This window comes from Nelumbo lutea, chromosome 1 (assembly GCF_056320005.1).
Source record: "Nelumbo lutea isolate HS-2025 chromosome 1, American lotus-T2T, whole genome shotgun sequence".
Taxonomy (NCBI): domain Eukaryota; kingdom Viridiplantae; phylum Streptophyta; class Magnoliopsida; order Proteales; family Nelumbonaceae; genus Nelumbo; species Nelumbo lutea.
The window spans coordinates 86,108,955-86,132,671 of record NC_142684.1 but is presented as its reverse complement, the minus strand read 5'-3'; the positions used below and the strand labels follow the sequence as shown (position 1 = coordinate 86,132,671).

The 23,717-nt window shown below is 40.1% G+C and overlaps 1 protein-coding gene across 1 annotated transcript in view; it reads right to left on the bottom strand.

The window, feature by feature from the left end:
- TPC1 (two-pore channel 1) overlaps nucleotides 1–23,717 on the bottom strand; it is a 169,269-nt gene that overhangs the window by 69,821 nt on the left and 75,731 nt on the right. The window contains exons 11-13 of the mRNA XM_088965604.1: nucleotides 21,143–21,215; nucleotides 5,651–5,716; nucleotides 5,366–5,509 (exon numbers count right to left, since the gene is read on the bottom strand). Coding sequence (XP_088821730.1) covers nucleotides 5,366–5,509; nucleotides 5,651–5,716; nucleotides 21,143–21,215 — 283 coding nt within the window. The remainder of the gene's footprint in view (nucleotides 1–5,365; nucleotides 5,510–5,650; nucleotides 5,717–21,142; nucleotides 21,216–23,717) is intronic.

Here is a 23,717-nt window from a genome sequence, read left to right as displayed (position 1 = left end):
TGTAATTATTTGTTTCAGTCATAGTAGTGTCAGTTGGGGTCAGTTTGTTATTTCAGTTGTTATTTATTTCAGCTTTTTATTTACTTTATTTGTCATGTAAGTACTAAGGGCAGATCTGTCCTTTTCTCTATGTACTAAACATAACCTATAAATACTAAGAGAGTGGCGGCAGAAGATGTGTTAGAATCTGTCCCTCCTTTCAAACCCTTGTGTTCTTCTGTTTCTCTTCTCTTCCTTCTCCTTCCTCTCACTTTTCTTCTGCTTTTCTTAACCTAAATTCTATTAGGGTTCAAGACTGATTGCAATCTTGATCTTCTACTTATACTAAATTCTTTTTGATGAATGGACCCTTCTATACTAAATTGAATATAACTTTTTGTTATAATTCAGGTCAGCCTTAGCGTTCGGCTTGACTGAGTTCAGTTATGTAGAAGAAGAAAGAGTGATGGAGAAAGAGAGAAAGAGAGAAAGAGCACATGTTTCAACACAACATTACAGATCAGCAACATCAATCAAGGTATAAAAACAGAAATACCCCTACGCTAACACTCCCCCTCAAGCTAGTGAGTATATATCATATACTCCCAGCTTGCTACATATGTAGTCCACTCTTCCCCGACTCAAGCCTTTTGTAAATAAGTCAGCCCACTGATTTCCTGTATTAACATGTGTAGTGTCTAGCTCTCCATTCAGCACCTTCTCCCTCACAAAGTGACAATCAACCTCAATGTGCTTGGTTCTTTCATGAAACACTGGATTAGAGGAGATATGAACTGCAACCTGTATTAACATGTGTAGTGTCTAGTCTCTGTTTCAGGTCTTGTTTCCCTCTTTGTCTCCGTTCCCTCTTACACCGAGAGTTTTTGCGTGTGTCTGTTTTGTCTATAATCCGGGTCTTGGGAACGACAAGTTTGATGCCCTTTCTCTCAAGTGCATCTTCCTTGGCTATTCTCGGACCCAGAAAGGGTATAGGTGTTACCATCCTGGTTCTCGACAGTCCTTTGTGTGCTGATGTCAGTTTCTTTGAGTCTACTCCGTTCTTTTTGGGGTCTGGTGATGCTTCTTCCTCCTCATCACCTCCTCCTCTTCCACTTCCCGTTGTCGATCCTCCTCCCTTTGTTCCAGTTGTGACCAAATCCTTGCCTCCGGTGCCACCACCAGTTGAACGCCCACCTATCCGTCATGTATATACACATCGCCCACGTGCACCAGCTACTACTCCTCCGGCTACATCTCCGTCGACGGATCCGGCACCAGACCCCCACTTAGCATCTGAGATTGATCTACCCATTGCTTTGCAGAAAGGTAAACGTACTTGCACCCTTCATCCCATTTCTAATTATGCTTCTCTTACTCACCTTTCCGCTTCCCATTGCCAGTTTGTTACCTTGTTATCATCGGTTATTGTTCCTAAAGATGTCCAGGAAGCCCTTGCCTCTCCAGGGTGGTGTCGTGCCATGGAAGAAGAACTCTCAGCCCTTCATCACAATCATACTTGGGACCTCGCTGCTCTTCCTCCTGGGAAGCAAGTTGTTGGTTGTAAGTGGGTTTATATGGTTAATTATCTGCCTGATGGTAGTGTTGAACACCTGAAAGCGCGATTAGTTGCAAAAGGGTACTCCCAAACCTATGGCATTGACTACACAGAGACCTTCTCACCGGTTGCTAAGATAGGGTCAGTTCGTGTTGTGATCTCTCTTGCAGCCATGTATGAGTGGCCACTATATCAGCTTGATATCAAGAATGCCTTTTTGCATGGTGACTTAATCGAGGAGGTCTACATGGAGCAACCTCTAGGGTTTGTTGCTCAGGGGGAGGATGGTAAGGTGTGCAGACCAAGAAAGGCTATATATGGGCTTAAACAGTCTCCTCGAGCATGGTTTGGTAGGTTCAGTGAGGTGGTAAAGAAGTTTGGCATGAAACAGTGCAAAGTTGACCATTCTGTATTTAGTCATGACTCTCTGGGAGGAAAAATACTGTTGGTGGTGTATGTAGATGATATTGTTATTACTGGGAATGATAACATTGGTATTGATAGGCTGAAAACTTATCTGCAGGATCACTTTCAGACAAAGGATCTGGGTAAACTGAAATACTTCTTGGGGATAGGTAGCGAGATTCAAGTATGGGATTAACCTGTGCCAGAGGAAGTATGCGCTTGATTTGCTGGAAGAAACAGGCTTGTTGGGTGTCAAACCAGCTAAAACACCCATGGATACAAATACCAAGCTAACCAGTGATATGGGTGAAGTGTTTGAAGACCCTGGCAGATATAAACGACTTGTGGGCAAACTGAACTACCTAACCATTACCAGACCAGACATCTCATTTGCAGTTAGTGTGGTAAGTCAGTTCATGCAAAAACCTCTGATTCCTCATTGGAATGCGGTTCTGAGAATTGTGAAGTAACTAAAAGGGGCCCTGGGTCGCAGTCTGATATACAAGAGTGGGGGAAAACTTGAAATAGAAGGGTATTCTGATGCTGATTGGGCCGGTTCTATGTCTAATAGGCGGTCTACTACAGGCTATTGCACGTTTCTAGGAGGTAACCTGGTGACATGGAAAAGAAAGAAGCTGACGGTTGTGGCAAGAAGCAGTGCAGAAGTAGAATATAGGGCTATGGCGCATACCGCTTGTGAATTAGTGTGGCTAAGGAACCTTCTATAGGAAGTAGGGTACAACATTAACACTCCAATGAAGCTCTATTGTGATAATCAGGCTGCAGTTCATATCTCCTCTAATCTAGTGTTTCATGAAAGAACCAAGCACATTGAGGTTGACTGTTACTTTGCGAGGGAGAAGGTGCTGAATGGAGAGCTAGACACTACACATGTTAATACAGGAAATCAGTGGGCTGACTTATTTACAAAAGGCTTGAGTCGGGGAAGAGTGGACTACATATGTAACAAGCTGGGAGTATATGATATATACTCACCAGCTTGAGGGGGAGTGTTAGCGTAGGGGTATTTCTGTCTTTACACCTTGATTGATGTTGCTGATCTGTAATGTTGTGTTGAAACATGTGCTCTTAACTTAAGTAAGGGCACATAGGTCTTTTCAGTTATGTTTTAATAATAATATAAATACTTACTAGCCGAAACCCTAGAAAATGGTCTAAAACACACCTCCTATTTAATCCATAACAGATATCATGCACTAAAATCTCTTACCTTATCGCTGAAGTAACACCCATGTGAACAGGAGAGCAGTCCACACACAACAGCCGCTTCACACACAACAGCCACACACAGTTCGGCCCTCTATTCTTCCTCTACTAGGAGAGGGCGATCTCAGAAATCACAACAACCGACCACATACGACCTAACTGGAGGCATAGAGACCCCCAAGGGAAGAGGGCGATCACTCCTTTTCAGCCCTTTCCCTTATCTCCAATCGAACACAGAAAAAAAAAAGAGGAAAACCCTAGATAGGGTGCACAGAGAATGAACCCTAGGCAAGCAGAAATCTAGGCAGATTTAACCTAGCTCTGATACCATGTTATAATTCAGGTCTGCCTTAGAGTTCGGCCTGATTGAGTTCAGTTATGTAGAAGAAGAAAGAGTGATAGAGAAAGAGAGAAAGAGAGAGAGAGAAAGAGAAAGAGAGAATACTGGTTCGAACTGAAAGAGTTAACTTTTCTTCTCCCAGTCGGCTAGTAACTATTTATATTATTATTAAAACATAACTGAAAAGACCTATGTGCCCTTACTTAAGTTAAGAGCACATGTTTCAACACAACATTACAGATCAGCAACATCAATCAAGGTATAAAGACAGAAATACCCCTACGCTAACACTTTTTATAGAAAACAATATTCCACTGAAATCAAATGCATTTAAAAGCTCTTTCTGAGATCTTCAAAATGCTTAATGCCTATATTTGTTCTCCAAGGTGATGAAAATTTGGATTTTATTGCAATTTTTTCCTATTGAATTTACAATAAAAATTGATTTCTAGCCCCTTTCTGGACCCATTTTATTTTAGTGAAGCATGACATGTAACATGTAAAATGTCATTTTAAAGGTCATTGAATAAGCAGTAAAACGAGCATAAATCACCTCAATCTAATTTTTCTATGAAAATTTATGGCAGACTTACTGAGCAAGTATTGATGTTGTCAGCCTAGAGTGTTTTGAAGCAGAGTTTTTTTTTTTTTTTTTTTTAACTTGAAGAGATAGAAGCAAGGAAAGCAAGCTGCTGCAAGTTTTTTGGGTAAAAAAGTATTAAGATCTCCCCATTATGTGCTAAGAAGATGCCTTATAAAGAAGGGAAACAACAATTTAAAATGAAAGTACAAGAGTACCCCTATAGCTTAAAACAAAAGTACAAGAGTACCCTGTCTTATGACTAGTAAACCTTAATAACTAATTCAAAGACCCTTTAACATGAATAATCAACTAAAAATGCTAGAATTCACTGAGAAACAATTAGAAATCATCAAATCATAACTAAACAAGAAAAAATATGATATCAAGGGTGTGATTGCTATCCTTTCTTATTTTTTTAGAGCTTCTATGTTCTTCCTCATACTTAGTGCTGCAATCTCTACATCATGGATAGAGAGGAGTGATGTAGAATAGGAAGGGGAAAAACCCTACAGATTGCACATGATAGTTTTTTTTTTCTTATTTTTTATTGCACATGATAGGTAAAAGGGAATAAAGAGAAGACAAATAAAGAAGGCAATGATAACTCATTTAGAAACAGAAAACATGGAGAGCATGCTCCTTAAAATACTCCAATTCAAATCTGTATTCCATAATCAATTCTCTAACTAGCCAATTAGAAGAAGCAAATATTTATTAACTTGGAAAGGAGTTTTCATCCCATTTTCATTCCTTCCATTCACTAATAAATGCTCTCAACCTTGTTTCTGACCAAGAAAAAAAACACAGAAAAACTTTAAGTGCAGAGATCAAAATCTTTTCAAGTCAACGTAGATCCTATGCCACAGACAAACAAATATGGCACTTTCAAATTAAGGTTCTAATTAGGCAGTATATCAAATTATCGGTAAAGAAGTTAAGAATGATAACAAATGAACTACATTAAGATATTCAAAGAAGCAATTCTCAACAAAGGATCACCTAAAAGGCAAAATGGTTATAACCTAAATCAAATTATGCTACTTTAGCTAAAAAGATATCATGGACAAATTAATTAATATTTTTAAGAAAATTGCATTTTGTTGATATCAATGCCCTTTTATTCAGATTGAAAATCTTTATTCAAAATACTTGTACAGATCTCGTTTCATCATTCCATTTTATCAAGAGTTACATCCAGAACACTAAAGTTTACATTGTCTCAGGAGAACCCTAGAGAACCTAAATTATGTCAATATTACCATTGGCCCAGTCATACCGTTGTTTCAATAATAACAGCACCAAGATTGAGAACGAGTATGGAGACAATAATGTATCCAAATTTGTTGCTCCGAACAAAAGCTTTTAACTTCTTAGATGTGGGTGAATTGTAAAATGTAGGAAAGCCTTCCAACCAAGGTGGCTGCAAAGGGATGCAAAGTAACAAAATCACAGTTACATCTTCATAATCCATAATGAAGACATTCTACACTAAGGCTTTAAGATAGAAATGGGAACATTAAGTAACAACATCTCAAATACATTAAGTTATTAGAAAACATACAATGGGCTCCTTTTGAAATTTCAGCGCAATAGCATTGCAAAGGTCAGCAAATTCATCTGAATTAATCTGCAGGTTACACCCATTGAGTCCAGTAAATGAATCAAAAAAAGAAAAACAAGCAAAGTTTCCAATTACATAGCAAAAGAACTATATATCACGTACTGATGAACCCAAAAAAAGAAGAAAAAAAGGGAAAAGAGAGAAATGTGAATGTATTCTGTATTTGTATTTTTTTTCTAGTAGGGTCCCAAATTGTTGTTTTCGAGTACTTTGTTGACAGTTTGGGTCCAGGGGTATTTTCATTATTTTATAATTCAGATTCCGGTTAGGGGAAGTTCTGTGCACATCTGTTGGGTTTTGGCCTCTTGGGTCTTTTTGTAACAAAAGTTATCTTTTGGGGGTTTGTTTGAAGCTAACTTTGTTCTTAAGGAGTTGTTTGTGAAAGGGAAACATTCTAGGGGCTTATATGTAAATATTTTAATTGGCTTCTCCAGCAAGCCATTGAATCTTATAAAAGATAAATGGGTTGTTTCTGTAGGGGTCTTTTTGGTTCTTTCTCTCTTGTTTGAGCTGTATCTCAACCCCAGCTAGGGTTTTCAAGTATTGGGAGCTTGGGTTTCGAGGAGTCAACCCATTTTGACACTTTCCAACCCCTCTATCGCTACATGTCCATGCGGGAGGCCAGCTTGATGCCATTGTTACTGTAGGGGAACTATTACAAGAAAAGTTCTACTTCAGGTTCAGGTCTGAAATCCCTAAAATTCCAACTTGTTTTGTTGTTTTCAACTTGGTATATCTTGTGACTATTGTTGTATTCTTGGAAGTGCTGCATGTAATTTGTTTTTCTGTCCACATCAAGTGGTATCAAAGCAAGTTCTTTCCTTGGGTTTTCTTCAAAGTTCATCTCCTTGTTGTATTTTGCTATATTATTATGGCTGCAAGGGGTGGACATGGTAGGGGTGGTAGAAGACCACAACATGTCACTAAAGAGGTTTTCTAAGAGCCTATAAGATGGCAGCAAGAACAGATTGAACATCCTGCTCAACTTGTAGCTCAAAATGCTGCTAGGGATGGTGATGTAGCAAGTAATTTGGGGCTTGGAGGAAGAAGACAAGCTCACTAACATTATTAGTGAAGAATCAAGTCAAGCATTGAGCAACCTGGAGGTGATCAGCATGAAAGGAATAACAACCAGCGATAGGAAGACCAAATAGTGCAAGCTTTACAATCCAATCAAGGTCATAGTGTTCAACTTCATATTAACGAGTTTGATGGTCAGGTGGAACCTGAAGAGTTTCTAGATGGTTGGACAACATTGAAAATTAATTTGATTGGAAGGAAATGAATAAAGAAAGAAAAGTAAAGCCTGTAACAATAAAGATGCATGGGACAACCTTGGATTGGTGGAAAATTTATCAAAGGCACAGATAAAGGGGAAAAGAAAGGTTAGTTCTTGGGGAAGAATGAAAGAAAAGCTGAAATTGCAACTCTTACTACCAAATTATGAGCAAACTCTTTACTAAAAGGTGCAGAATTTAAGGCAACGGGAAAAGAGTATAAAGAAGTACAGAAAAGAGTTTAATAGATTTACTCTTTGGAGTAATATGATAGAAACTGAACAGAAAAAAGTTAGTAGATATGATTTGAGGTTGCCATTACAAGATCAAGTCAGCCTACATTGTCCGTATAAGATAAAGGATGCATATCAGCTAACTCTGAAGGTTGAAGCTCAATTGAGTTAGAGCTCAAGGCAGAAACTAAGTGTTGTCTAAGGTACATCTTCATCAGTAGGTCTTAGTGTCGCGACTGGTAGGGGTCGTGTGATCAACCAAACATGACTTAAAGTCCAAGGGACCTCAAATGCAACAAAGAGCAATCAAGGGCAGCCTACTATTAGATGTTTCAGGTGAATGGAATTGGGACATCATTCCAATGAATGGCCTAAGAGAAGGATTCAAGGACAAACACATATGATTGATGAAGTCATTGATGAACAACAAGATGATATAAGCCATGTTGAGGATGGACAAGTGGCTGAAACTACTGAAGCTAATTCTTTAAGGAAGAAAACTTGGAAGGGGACATTGAGGGTAAAGCTCTAGTGATACGGCACTCCATGGTTGCACCTCAAGAACCAATACCTAGGGATGTTCAAGAACCACTACTCCATGATTTCTAAACATCCCTCCCCACCCCACTCCTAATATTCCTAAGTTGCCCAAGTTGTACTTGTCAAAGTTACAACTAGGGGTGATAGAGACCATTTACACGATGTTAAACTTATAGCTGAAGATGAGGGTGCAACCTTTTTTCCAACTAGGGGTGATCATAAGATGGGCTAGGCCAAGTCCGAGCTAGACTTATTATAATATGATGCATATAATATATATTTTATATTACATAATATTTATAATAAATATATTATATGTGACATAATATGCAATGTATGTATGTATAAAATTTCGGGCCAAGTTGGGATAGGAATGATCACCCCTATTACCATCCCCTTAAAATAATCTATGAAGAAGGGTTCAAAAAGAGGGATTGATTTCACCCAATGGGCTACTTTCATGGCAATATTCTCAAGCAAAAATTCTTTAGTATGGACCTCCTCCCTGAAGATCATCACTTTTCTTCCCAAATTAACCAAATAATGGCAGATATATCCCACCTCCACAATATTCCCTCCCTTTCTCATTGGAGCGAAGAAATTTTGCTCAAGAAGGGTCACACCAAAATTTCAGATATCCTCACACCAAAAGTAAAGAAAGTGATAGAAACATTTAATTCTCAACTCTAAGAAGAATTTTTTCTTGGAAAACAGATTTGTCGATGAGTCTTAATAAAAAACTATTGTGGAGACTCAAGAATGATGCAGAGCAGGCCTGGAAAGGAAAAGGTGTATGACCATGTGAACTATAATTTATAAAAATAAGCTACAAGAGTAGATTTTGGTATTAAATGGAAGAATCTCATGAAGAAACACATCTCAACTCTTATTTTGTTATATGATACCTTCTGCTTTATCTAATTGCTCTAGAGAGCCACACAGCCCATACCTTTATCCATTTATAATTATCCAAATCACTAAAGCTATTGATAGTGCAAAGGTTGGAAAGGTTTGGTGATGCATAACTATTAGACAGTTTTGTATGCCCTTAGCTTCAATTCGATTTGATGTACTTTTGATATTTAGTGTAAATAAATAAAGTGCATGTTTGATTCATTTTGTTTGGTATAATTCTGTGTAAGACCCTAAAACTGGACACTTATAGAGACTCGTGTTAGTTTTAAATGTTCACAACCATTGGATAAGTCTGGGGAGATTTATCCTGCCAAGGTTGATACTGGTGTGCCACCAAGTGTTGGGATGGCCTGTCTCGGCCACCAGGGTAAGACACAAGGCACATGCAGTATGGGATTACTCGAATCCTTGAACCGGACCAAATTTCTAGTATTTCCCTGGACCTTGGAGACAGATGGGCAAAACTGGAAAGTTACACCTGACCCCTAGACTCGATTATGACACTTCACTAGGTGTCGGATTGGGTTGTCTTTAATATGCCAATCAGTGAGATCCTTAGCGGGGATCAAAGCCTAGGTATGTTGGGACAGTCTGAGAATTCATCTGAGTGGGTGATCATAGTGACAGGATCAGCCCCTTTGTCGGACAAAGGTAATGATCGGGAAGGCACTCTCTCTGATGGAAACCAAACTACTGGCAGTTGATTTCAATCGTTGGAATTTTGTTTTGCAAAATTAATATACATATATATATTTGTACGGTTTCAAAATGTTTGTAAATGGTTTTAATTCCCGGGATCCATGTGAGTGGAGAGTGCGGCACGGTTCCTTGCAGCCGAGGGAGAGGTCCTCTCTTGTCGGGCAGTGCTTGATCATTAAGGGCTGAGAGTGTAAGACCATTTAGGATAATACCTGATGGGCTAATCTTGCACTTGCCCACAGTCCCTGGGTTTTTATAAGATGGCTTGGCCCAGGGACCACTTAATGTAAGTGTTGGGCCCATAGGGTCCATGTGATGGGCTCAGGGGTTCACTGAGCTTTTCAGTGAATTCGGCTGGGCCTTGTAATAAAGGCTGGGCCGAACCCATGTGGTTGGTGTGTAGATCAATGCTTGGGTCCCATGCCATACAAAGAAGCCCAACTGGACAACAGATTGGAAACTAATTAAGCACTGAACACTTAATGGGCCAAAAGCCCATTTTGAGCAGGGCTGATGTGATCACCCATCTATGGGGCGAATCTGGGATTAAAGTTAGCAAAAGGATTGGGCCTTTAACCTTATCCACTCTGGGAGACCAAATTCAAATCAGATTTGAATCTGGTAACCTCCTGATAAGATCAGGAGTAAGCTAACTTAATCTGCAGATAGGATTAAGATCATCCCCTATCCAAATACTGATTTGGATTGAGATAACTCCTAATTAGGAGGTTTCTTAATCAAGAAGAAAAAAGAGGAGAAACCCTAAGAGATCATAATCAGATTTCGAACCTAGGGTTGTGTGCAAGAAATCATCCTACGAACTAAGATTGGATCTCATACACACTCCAGAGAGAAGAAGCAATTCAACCATCTTCATCCCAAGAGTTCTCCTCCAGCCGCTGCCATTCTTTTTGGCAAGATTCGATCTTTGAAGAAGAAACAAATCAAGAAATCCATTCTTGACATCAGTCTTGCAGAAAAGACTGAAAAAAGATTTGGTGCTCAGAGTTTCCAGAGGATTCTTGAGAAGGATCCAGTGTGTAGGACGCACTCTGCTGGTTCCGTTCCACATACAACTGTGTCATCTTCAGTAGGAACGGATCTTGGTGTCCTCTTTGGGCGTGAACACCAACTTTGGGAGATACTGCTTCTCTGGACCAGGTATAATTCCTCCCTTTCCTTTTGGTTCAGGTTTGGTTCGGTTATGGTTCAAGTAGGATCCTTGAATATTGTATTCTAAATTTAGGGAATACGATTCCTAGTTGGGAGAAGGTAGGAAAATTTTTGAAATTCGCCCACCCATTCCGCAATCTTTATGGCGTCCATTAAATGGATCCTACCATTCTTTCAGTGGTATCAGAGCCACAGGTTCGAATCTTGAACTAAAAGAAAATCAGATCTGAACCTGCGTAGATGGACAGAAGATGTTCTGCCAAGATATGCGCAAATAGTTTTCCTTTTTTCAAGAAATTGTTTCTTGTTAAGGGCGATTGATCTGAAATCAGATTTGAAACTGTTTTTTGATTTAATGGACTATTCAAACTTGGAGATCGCAGTGCAGATTTGGCGTAGATGGTCTGCGCACCCTTTTTCCTTTTTATTTATTTATTTTATTCAATTCAGTCTGTAAATATTTTTTGTTTCTAGACTGAATGTAAAGGATTTGATCAAGAATGTAATTAATTAATAGAAATAGGATTTCTGTTTCTTTTATTTTCTTGATTAAAGAAGAAGGAAGAAGAAGGCGGCGCTGGAAGTTTGCAGATGGAGAAATCGCTTTCTGCGATTTGCAGTTTGTGAAACTGCAACCCCAGTGATTAACCTCTGTTTTGCAGGTGGTGCGAACAGTCCATATTTGATTTGTGATTGTTTAAAATTGAAATTATTAATTTCAGATCTTTCATGAATTAACTCTTGAATTGAAAATCAGTTTCGGACAATTTCGGACTAGATTGGACCAAATCTGTTTGGACCGAATCTAGGGTTCGAAGGGGACTGTTTTCAGTCCAATTTTGTCACACTTGCTCTTCCAAATCTGATGTTCAATAACGAGGATTAATTCGGCCCACCTATAAAGCCTAGTTTTAAAAGGTCAAAACTACAAAAGCCCACTCTTGTGAGAAAAGCTGTATGGGCCGAACTGCTGACTGCAATTCAGCCCATACACCTAATCGACATTAATTGTTAATGTTATGGATTTTAAATGGGCTGTTCAATGGGCTTTACAACAATTAATTGATTGGATCAATTCTTCCTTTACATGTGATGTTTGGATGTTTGATGTGCTGCAACCATGGGCCATAAGCACTTGGCCCATGATGACTCGTTAGTTGCTCTTGTGCACACCATGGCTGAATGCACATCATTGCCATGATGTCCCTTAAGGTCATTGGATGACCCCTCCTAACTTGGTGGGCCCACAACCCTGAAAAGGGATGCGTACAAAAACCCTAGCCGCTTAAGACCCACCAGAAATCTGACTTTATGAAAGTTAGTGGGAGTCACTCTAGTTTGACCTAAAATTAGAACTAGGGCGTAATTTTGCTCCCTCCAACAAATATGAGTGTATGTGATAGGGAAATCCATATGACGGACTCTCTAAATGCCTTCCGTCATTAGCACAATGATGGGTCCTTCAGTAATGAGGAAACGCACCATAAAATTGGGCTATCCATTTGCTGTTGGATCTGTCAGAGTGTTTCATAAGATGATAGGGGCGTCATAGACCGATGTGGGAGGAGCTTCACTAGAAAATGGGAACTCTCTCACGGTACGTTGGCGTAACCTGAATATGATGGGTGAGCACTCACTGGACAGAAAGGTTTACTTGAAAACGGCTCTGAACCTTGTCTGACAGAGGCCAAAGGGAAACTCATTCGATGAGTGGATATGATCCGTCACAGAAAGGTGGAGTTATGCAGCTGAAACAATTGGCTTCACGCACCCCATGTGATTTCCCCCATTTCCAGAGACATTCCGTCGTTTTCGTCACTAAGAAATGAGAGAAATCTCAGAGATGAACAAATGAGAATGGAACATAGATTAAAAACCATATCTATGTAGGTAACATGAATCAAACTAAGGTTGTGGACTAACGTCTTTGTTGTTTTATCAAAAAATGGCAAACGGTCAATTCGCAAAGCTTCTAGACGATAACAAGCTTAAGGGCCCAAACTATGCCGACTGGTACAAAAATCTTATGCTGGTCCTAACTTCCGAAAAGTTAGATAAGGTAGTGAAAAATCTTGCCCCGGAGTGTCCGGGTGATAGGGCTTCTGAGGCCCGTAGGAGGGACTACTAAGATTGGGAGGATAAGAACTCCCTAGCCCGCTGCTTTGTCATTGCCTCATTTGACAAATCAATACAGAGGCAGTTCGATCAGATTGAACTAGCCAAGGACATATTGAACAGTCCAAAGATAATGTATGAAGAGCAGAACCGTTCTACTCGACAGAAGGTCCTGAAACTGTTCATAACCGCGCAGATGTCCAAAGGGCAGAAAGTTCATGACCATTGTCTTCGGATGATGGGCTACATTAACGAACTCGAAGCCCTTGGATCCGGGCTAGATCTTGGCACGCAAGTGGATTCCATCCTGAATTCTTTGCCCTCTTCCTTCAATGCGTTCACAATGAACTACAACATGAATAAGCTGAATGTCAACGTCCAGGAACTCAGCAATATGTTGCAGAGGGCCGAGGATCTACTCAAAAAGGATGAGCCTGTGGTTATGCTTGCTGAAGCTAACAAATTGAGCAAGAAAAAGAGAAAGGCAAAGAAGCCCCAGAAGAAAGCTGCCAAGCCTAAGAAGCAGAAGAAGAACAAGGCATCTGATGTCTGTCACTTCTGCAAGCAGACCGACCACTGGAAGAGGAACTGTCCTGCCTACCTGGAATCTAAGCAAGGTAACGTTGAAACTTGTGCCATAGAAACTAATATGTTAGTTACTTCTGTGTCCTGGTGTGTTGACTCCGGGGCTTCAACTCATGCGTGTAACTCACTGCAGGGGTTCAAAGTTAGCAGAAGATTGAGTGAAGGCGAAATGACACTATTCTTGGGAACGACTACAAGTGTTGCAACTGCGGCAATAGGAACCGTAGAATTAGTCTTTAGAGAAGGAGTGCTTGTACTTAAGGATTGTCTTTATGTACAGAACTTAAGAAGAAACTTAATTTTTGTTTCTAAACTGTGTGCTGATGGGTATACTATTTATTTTAGTATTATGATTACTGTTAAACGGAATAACAAATTCATCGCATGCGGGGAACTGGAGAACGGTCTCTATGTTCTACATCCTTCTCTGGAAACTAACTTAACCGAAACTACGTCGGTCAAAAATCCCAAGAAAAGGACTCGTGACACAGTAAATCCCATGTGCCTCTAGCATTACCGACTTGGCCATATCGATGTTGACCGAACCACAAGGCTGGTAAAGGGTGGTCCTTTGGATAGGATTAAGGATGGTCCTTTGGATAGGACGCACTCTGCTGGTTCCGTTCCACATATAGTTGTGTCATCTTCAGCAGGAGTGGATCTTTGTGTCTTCTTTGGGCGTGAACACCAACTTTGGGAGATACTGCTTCTCTGGATCAGGTATAATTCCTCCCTTCCCATTTGGTTCAGATCTGGTTCGATTATGGTTCAAGTAGGATCCTTGAATATTGTATTCTAAATTTAGGGAATACGACTCCCAGTTGGGAGAAGGTAGGAAAATTTTTGAAATTCGCCCACCCATTCCGCAATCTTTATGGCGTCCATTAGATGGATCCTACCATTCTTTCAATAACATCAACCTGTACTGCCCCCAAAATAATAAATTGCAGCTCATCAAACCTCCATTAGACTCTGAGCATGACATAAATCAATTCTTTAAACAGTGGGACCACCCCAAGGTGACTAAGGAGAACTCTCAAAGGGGGCTATATCAGCCCTAAGGCATCCCTGTTAGTTCAACCAAGTGGGTCCTACATTATCTTCAGTTTTATTTTTGAACAGGCCCTTTTGGGTGTCAGTTTAGGGTTTTTGTCGTTGACAGATGTTGTTGTATATATGTTTGGTACCGCAAGGGTACTTTTGTAATTTCTTCATTCTTTAAGTTGTACGGCCATCCTAGTATAAATAATAACATACTGCACGCCTGTAGTATTCTTTTTGGGCTCTTAGTCCTCTCGCCTCTCCTCTCTCCCTTTCTCTTGTACAACATGGTATCAGAGCAGGTCATCCAGACCTTAAGGGTGATGTCAAGCAGTCTGATTTTTTTTTCATCTTTCAAAGTTGAGCAGTCTGTCCCTTCATCTTCCAGTTGTGTCCATCTGCTGTTCGGCTTTCAGCAAGTAGAAGTCTGCCTGACTTTTCATCTTCCAACGTGGAGAAGGTTATGTTTTATGGAGAAATTTTCATCTGACGTTCGACTTAAACTTTCATGGAGAAGTTTTGTTTTCACCCCCTGATGTTCGACTGAAACTTTCAGAGGCTATCATCTGATGTTCACGAAGGTATTATCTGTTGTTCATCTACTATTCATCTGTTGTTCGGCTGCCCTGGTATTCGACTGAAATACCTTTTTTTTGTTACTTTGTTCTCATTGACTGTTCAGCTCCCCTGTTGATGGACTAAAGTAACCTTTTTTACTTTGCTCTCATTGATTGTTTGGCTGCCCTAAAGTTGGACCTGTACCAGGTCTGCCGATTAGGTGTGTGGTGAACTTCACCTTTCTCCTTCCATTCTGTTGTGGGGTCATATGATCCCTGTAAAACCGTAGGTCATAAGGACCTGTTTATGTGCTGCAACAACAGTGTTTTGTTTTTTGGATCCCTGTAAAAAACGTAGGTCATAAGGACCTATTTATGTGATGCAACAGAAGTGTTTGTTTTTGGATCCTTGTGAAACTGTAGGTCATAAGGACTTGTTTGTGTGCTGCAACAACAATCTTTTTTTTTAGGCAGTGCTCCTCCTTTGGGTGTTGTTTTTAAATCTGAAATCATGAGTGGAGGTGGTGACCTATCCTTTCCCATGGCTATTGTCCCTCTTGATGGTTTAAATTACCTAGAGTGGTCAAGAGGGATGAAGCCATACATCACTGCAAGGGAGAAGATAAGCTATATTAATGGGAGAATTAAAGAACCACACTCTGGGAGTGCTGAATATGATAGATGGAATCAGGAGAACAGCATGGTTATGTCTTGGCTCTTAGTCTCCATGCAACCTCAAATAAGGAAGAATTTCATGTGGGCTGAAACAGCATATGAGATCTGGGAACAAGCAAAATCTACATATTCAGAACTGTGACACTATGCCAAGATCTATCAACTACAGGCAGAATCGTCTACTTGTAAACAGGGGGAGAGGTGTTTATCGGTATATTACTCTGACTTGAATTCTGTCTGGAAGGAGTTGGACCATTACCAGATTGTGGACTGGAAGTGTGATGAGGATGCAAAACTGTATAAGAAACTTGTCTCCCAGCAAAGAGTGTTTGCCTTCTTACATGGTTTGAACCCTATGTATGAATCTATCAGAGTCCAAATTCTCAGTTCTAAGGATCTTCCATCAGTTCAGGAAGTTTATGCTCTTGTACAATCTAAAGAGAGCAGAAGGAATTTGATGAACAGCCCTAGTGGAGATGCAATTGTGTTGGCAGCAAAAGGGGGTGTCTTTACTAGTGTGGGAAATTCTTCCAAGAAAGGAGATCTCTAGAAAAAACAGAGGATAAAGACAAATTGTGGTGTACTCATTGCCAGAAACCCCGACACACCAGAGATGCATGTTGGGATCTTCATGGGAAACCAAAATGGGCCCAAGATCTGAATAAGAAGCAAGGTTCAGATGTGAATAAAAGGTCAGGACAGCAAGGTACAAAGAAATACACTATGGCCAACATGGCTACTCGGGAGAATCAGCCCTCCATCCATACTGTGACTCAGACACATCTCTCTGGATCTGACCCAAGGGAGGATATTATGAATTCCTTCCGTACCATTTAGAGCTCTATGGTAGAGCAATTCGTCAGATGGATGCTCCTCCCTCAACCTCATTTGCATCTACGTCAGGTAACTTTGACACAACTTTCCATGTTGCTTCTCACACCCTTGACTCTCCATGGATCATTGATTTTGGAGCGTCAAAACACATGATTGGAACGTCCTCTTACTTTCAAACCTATCACATTCTTTCTGGAAGAGACAAGGTGAGACTAGCTGATGGATCATACACTTCCATAGCTGGTCAAGGAACCATCTCTCTTCCCCTTGGCCTTACCCTCTCTGATGTCCTACATGTTCCAAAATTTCCCATTAATTTGTTCTATGTTAGTAGTGTTACTAATTCCTTAAACTGCTCAGTGACCTTTTTCCCTTCTCATTGTGTGATTCGGGATCTGGATTCGGGGAGGACGATTGTTAGGGGATGTATGGTTTATGGACTTTAAATGCTGGAGAATAAGGTTGGTCTTCATGTTACAGAGTCTATGAGTCAGTCCTGTAAGAGTCAAGTTTATTTATGGCATTGTCGCCTTGGTCATTTGTCTTTTGAGTCTTTAAAAGTCGTGTTTCTAGAACTGTTTAAGTCAATGTTTGTTTCAGATTTCTCTTGTCAAACATGTCAGTTAAGTAAACATTGTAGAACTCATTTTCTTCAAAAAAATAGTAAATCTGAATTTCCTTTTCACATTGTTTATTCTGATGTATGGGGCCCTATTACTTTACCATCTGAGAGTGGTTACAAGTATTTTATTACCCTCATTGATGATTATTCTAGATATACTTGGGTATATCCTATGCGAACCAGGGAGGAAGTACCAAAAATTATCCAAGATTTTCAGCGGATGGTCTTCACTCAATTTCAGACTGAAATCCAAATTTTTCAATCAGACAATGCGAAAGAGTTTTTTCATAGTGACCTCACGGAGTTCTTTGCTTCGCGTGGTTCACTTCACTGTAGCTCTTGTGCCCGAACACCACAACAAAATGGTGTGGCCGAACGGAAGAACCGACATCTCCTTGAAATGACTCGGGGTTTACTACTCCATATGAATGTCCCCAAACGTTTTTGGCTTGATGTTGTTCTTTGTTCTACCTACCTCATTAACCGTATGCCCTCTCGTTGGTTAGAGTACAAAGCCCTCAAGTTTATTTATGGCATTGTCGCCTTGGTCATTTGTCTTTTGAGTCTTTAAAAGTCGTGTTTCTAGAACTGTTTAAGTCAATGTTTGTTTCAGATTTCTCTTGTCAAACATGTCAGTTAAGTAAACATTGTAGAACTCATTTTCTTCAAAAAAATAGTAAATCTGAATTTCCTTTTCACATTGTTTATTCTGATGTATGGGGCCCTATTACTTTACCATCTGAGAGTGGTTACAAGTATTTTATTACCCTCATTGATGATTATTCTAGATATACTTGGGTATATCCTATGCGAACCAGGGAGGAAGTACCAAAAATTATCCAAGATTTTCAGCGGATGGTCTTCACTCAATTTCAGACTGAAATCCAAATTTTTCAATCAGACAATGCGAAAGAGTTTTTTCATAGTGACCTCACGGAGTTCTTTGCTTCGCGTGGTTCACTTCACTGTAGCTCTTGTGCCCGAACACCACAACAAAATGGTGTGGCCGAACGGAAGAACCGACATCTCCTTGAAATGACTCGGGGTTTACTACTCCATATGAATGTCCCCAAACGTTTTTGGCTTGATGTTGTTCTTTGTTCTACCTACCTCATTAACCGTATGCCCTCTCGTTGGTTAGAGTACAAAGCCCCATATCAGCTTCTCTTTCCTAAGGCCCCCCTTCTTCCCATTCCTCCTCGTGTATTTGATTGTCGGTGCTTTGTCAAAAATCTGCCTCCCACTCGTGGAAATTGGATTCTCGTGTTATTCCTCGCATATTCCTTGGGTACTCCTTCACTCAAAAGGGATATCGTTGTTTTGATCTTGTTTCTCGGAAATTCTGTCTCCATGGATGTTTCTTTCTTTGAGGATGAGCCTTTCTTTCCTATTTCTCCTCAGGGGGAGTGTAGGCATGAGGAGAAAATGGTTCAACTCCCTCCTCTTTCTGATCCTCCGCCCTTTTGTGTCTTCTTCCGTCGTCGCAAAGGCCAACCAAATTCAAGAGTTGTGGAGAATCTAGAACCTCCAGTGCCATCAAACTCCTCGGGGAAGGATCATATCCACTTAGGTAACTTGGCTCCCAATGATGTTCCTGATTCTATTGAAATTGATACCTCTGCTGCTAATGACCTTGACCTCCCTATTGCTCACAGGAAAGGTGTTAGATTTTGCACCACTAAACACCCCATTTCCAACTTTGTTTCCTATGAGAACATTTCACCCTCTTTCTATGCTTTTCTTACCTCTATTGACAGTGTCCCTATCCCCAAGAATGTGGTAGAAGCTCTTTCAGTACCTGAATGGACAGATGCCATGAAGGAAGAAATTAATGCCCTTCATAAAAATGGCACATGGGAACTTGTAGATCTTCCCAAGGGAAAGGATCCAGTTGGATGTAAATGGGTGTTCACTGTCAAACATAGGGCTGATGGAACGGTAGAGAGGTATAAAGCTCGCTTAGTGGCAAAGGGGTTTACTCAAGTGTACGGAGTTGATTATGCAGAAACTTTTGCTCCTGTTGCCAAGATGAACTCCATTAGAGTTCTATTCTCTCTTGCTGCTAATCTAGATTGGGATCTACATCAGCTTGATATCAAGAATGCATTCTTGAATGGTGATCTTGAAGAGGAAGTTTACATGATACAACCTCCTAGTTTCCAGGCTCAAGGCAATGAACAGAAGGTATGCAAGTTGAAGAAGTCTTTATACGGGCTGAAACAATCACCAAGAGCTTGGTTCAATAGATTCCATGTTGCGGTTCAGCAGAAAGGATACAAGTAATGTCAATCAGATCACACACTGTTTGTGAAAAGAGGAGAAGGTAAAATGGCTGCTTTAATAGTATATGTTAATGATATAGATGTTACTGGTGACTGGAAAGATGAAATCCAGAGGTTGAAGAGTTTCCTTGTCACTCAGTTTGAAGTGAAGGATCTAGGGCCTCCCAGATACTTCCTTGGAATTAAAGTTGCCTGCTCAAAAAGGGGTATCTTCATTTCCCAAAGGAAATATGTCCTAGATTTACTTCAGGACACTGGAAATATGGGAGTGAAGCCAGTTGACTCTCCCATTGATCCCAACCATAAATTAGGTGACAGCCAAGGTGAACCTCTCAAGGATGTAAAACCGTTTCAGAGACTTGTAGGGAGATTGTTATATCTTTCTATGACCCACCCAGACATTGCTTATGCTGTTGGTGTCCTTAGCCAGTTCATGCATGCACCTAGGTCCACTCATTGATCCCAACCATAAATTAGGTGACAGCCAAGGTGAACCTCTCAAGGATGTAAAACCGTTTCAGAGACTTGCAGGGAGATTGTTATATCTTTCTATGACCCGCCCAGACATTGCTTATGCTGTTGGTGTCCTTAGCCAGTTCATGCATGCACCTAGGTCCACTCATCTTGAAGCAGCAGAAAGAATCCTCCAATATCTAAAAAGGTTTCCTGGTGTTGGCTTGTTATTTCAAAGACATGGGCATTTGAAAGTTGAAGTGTATACAGATGCAGATTGGGCTGGATCTCAAAATGACAGAAAGTCTACTAGTGGCTACTGCACCTTTATAGGAGGGAACCTTGTTACCTGGAGAAGTAAAAAGCAAAATGTGGTTGCTAGATCCAGTGCTGAAGCTGAATATCGTGCAATGGCTCACAGTGTAGCTGAAAGTATGTGGATAAAGAATATGTTGGGTGAGTTGGGTTTCCCAGTGGACAAGCCTATGACTCTATTCTGTGATAACAAAACAGCCATAAACATTGTTGCTAACCCAGTGCTACATGATAGAACAAAACACATCAAAGTTGACAAGCATTTTATCAGAGAGAAAGTCATCACAGGCAAAGTGTGTACTCCCTATGTCAGCTCTGAGAACCAACTTGCAGGCATCTTTACAAAAGGACTACACCACTCAAGACATCATGATCTTTGTGACAAGTTGGGCATGATTGATATCTATGCTCCAACTTGAGGGGGAGTGTTGACAGATGTTGTATATATGTTTGGTACCGCAAGGGTACTTTTGTAATTTCTTCATTCTTTAAGTTATACAGCCATCCTAGTATAAATAATAACATACTGCATGCCTGCAGTATTCTTTTTGGGCTCTCAGTCCTCTCGCCTCTCCTCTCTCCCTTTCTCTTGTTCAACATGTCATAAGAGTAGTTTTGTCAGTTTAGGATTCTTCTTATAAGAGTAATTTGTCAGTTTATGATTCTTATAATAAGAGTAATTTTCAGTTTAGGAGTCTTTCTAATGTTGGTTTCCTGGTTGTTTTCCAAGTCTAAGTATGGAAAGGTCTATTTAAGACAACAAGAACTGATTGTAAGGCAGTTTTCTTGGAAGGAATAAAGAGAGTTTAGTTATTTCCTGCTTTTCTCTTCTCAGTTTTCTTGCACAAAAAAACCAGAGGATCTCAGCCCTGGTTTCTGTCAGATTTTTCAGAACCTAGTGGTTTCAATACTGCTACAACTCAGCCCCTTCTTCCCTAACCTTGACAAGTAGTTTAGGGACTTCTTGGTGAACTGTATAGCAGGGATACTCATCAACCCTTCTTGTTACACTGTAACAGTAGCTGCATTATTTGATGTGACATCTGCAATTTTACAAGGACTCTGAAGAGTCAGCTGATCAGACAAATCATTTCATCAAAAACATTAACACAATACCTTGAAGTCATGGCTATCATCCAGTTCATGAAATATGGACTCAAAATCTTCCCTTGATATTTTTGGCAAAGTCCTGCATAAATCACATTTTTATGAATGATCTTCAAGAAATTAATGGACCACTGAAACTTGGTAGAAAGACAAATAATAAATAAAAGAAAAGGAAGAGATAATGTACTTGTTCTGTAGTAAGAGAAATTTAGTTAATCCATTTACTAAACAAATGAGGATGCAGACATAAAAATGGCATTCTTAATTTGTATATAAAGGCACTAACACATTATCAGTGGTTAAGATTCAAAAGCTAAATTTAGAATGGATAATGCTATAATCCATTCCAATAGTATTTGGTACTACTGAATTTTATCCTAGCAAGAATTTATATCAATAATGTAGATCTCATTAAGACTAAAAATGAGATAATTACAAGAAACATGATTACAAGGATTCAATTGGTCCAAAGGTCGGCCAATGGGATAGCTGATGCATTAGCTAAACAGGGGGCTAACAGGGATCAATTGTTTTGGGGACAACTGCAATTTGAGATTAAATTGTTTGGAGGGGGGAGTGCCTCTAACTTTCCAAGGAATGCCCGTTTGTATTGTACATATTCTGTTTTCATTTTAATATAATTCAAGTCAATGTTATCAAAAAAATGAGATAATTACAAAGACTTAATCCCCTAAGCTTAAAGCAAAGAGTGAAACCACCAGTCCTATAGGATGTCTTCTTTGAAGAGGAAATAGATGGAGGCAAATATTGGCACAAATGATTTTCAAGAGATGGGCGAGAGGGAAGCTGCTAAGATGTCTACTAGTGTTATTTATTTTTGTATTTAATATCTTTGTTTTTGGAATGGAGTGAAGGATCTCTAGTTGGCCTGATGAGATCAGCTTATTTCTCTCTCCTTTGCTGTTCTCTCTTGGTCATAACACCAAGTTCGAGGTGGGAAAAGTAGTGTTCAAACCACGCTATAGAAGAAAAAAGGTAGATTGCAGAGAAGCAAACAAAGAGATTTGGGAATGGGAGGTTGCAAGATTAGATAAAGAAAAAAAATTGAATAGGTCAGATGGTTATGAGAAGGGACTGTGGTGAGAGGAAATTTAGGTTCAAAAATAGTGCGGTCAAAGGAAATTGTGATAGAAGCAAAGAAATTCAGGCTGGTAAAATTGAGATGTGAAGGACTGGATTATCTGAAGCTTTATGAGGAAAATTGGACCTCAATGTTATTGCTGGAAGACATAGTGACTTGGTTCAAAGGTTTTCTGGGCGTGGCTGTTTACGCTATTAGGATACCAGAATGGAGGAATAGTTTCAAGGAGGGAAGGAGTTTCGATGTAGTGATGAAGAGAAATGAGAAAGCCTGGTCCGTTGCCTTCACAGAAGAACTGGTAGATAGAAGAATAAAGAGGATTTGTATCCCAATGGGATAACAGAGGAGGGGCTGGGCCTTGATAGCTGAGGCAATGCAGGAATTTCAAATGAGGAAGGAGAAAACAAAGCTCGAAGGGGAAGGAGAAGAAGGTCGGTTTCAAAAGGGGGTGAAGTTGAAGAAAAAAGTTTCAATACCATGACGGTGGTTTGACCGACAGTGACTCCAAGGATGGTTCTAATTGAAGAAAAGGAAAGGTGGCTGACTGGAAGCCGGTTATGGAGGTGCCCACGACCAAATTCTGTTGATCAGACCTTTTGAGAGAAGAAAGGCTACTGTTGAATCTGAAGAAGAAATAATGGATTTGCAGGCAATAGAAACGTGTGATGGCGTGGTTACAGTGGAGCACTGGTTCCCTAACTGTAACAGTAAGTTTTTCTCAGTTGATTTAATTTCGGTGAAGCTTCTGGATTTACAGGATCTTCATGCTGCAAGAATGGGAATATCGGGGGTGCATCCTGATTCCTGAAGTTATCCAAAGATCAATTGAGTTGCAGGTGGATGGCTGTTGGCAGAGAGTCTGGATCACGTCAGAAGCTGAAGCGACGCTATGGAGAACCACCAAATTTCCTGAGGAAAATGATGATGTTTCGTGCCTGTTCCCATGTGGAAGAGGAGGAGAGGGAGGGGGAGAAGCTCGAGAACAGGGGAGGGGAACCTAGAAATATATGATAGCAAACTTGAACTTCCCATGCCTCCCCCTATCAGCTAGTGAGTTAACAGATCTTGAGGTCCATCTAAACAAGGGTTAGGATGAGGAGGAATTGTGTCTGTGTAGAGAAGATGGGCCGAATGGCCCATAGGCTGTTTATTCTTTCTTGTTATTTATGTTTTTCTGTAATGGGCCTTATTCTGGTCCCATCCTGTCTATATTAAATTCTTTGTAATTTCTTGCCCAACTAAGGGCCTCCTTGTAATTATTCAAATCTATCTTAATAAAATAGTGTTCAAGTGCTAAGAGAGAGTAGGTTCGAAACTCTCATTCTCAAACCCTCATTGCCAAACTCTCAAGCTCTCCTCTCTTCAATTTTCTTCATGGTATCAGAGCAGGCCTGAACTTCAATATTCTAGGGCTGGAAGCTTAGGCTCGTGTTGCCTGATTCTTGGAGGTCATTGGAAGTTCCCGAGACTAGAATCTCTTGG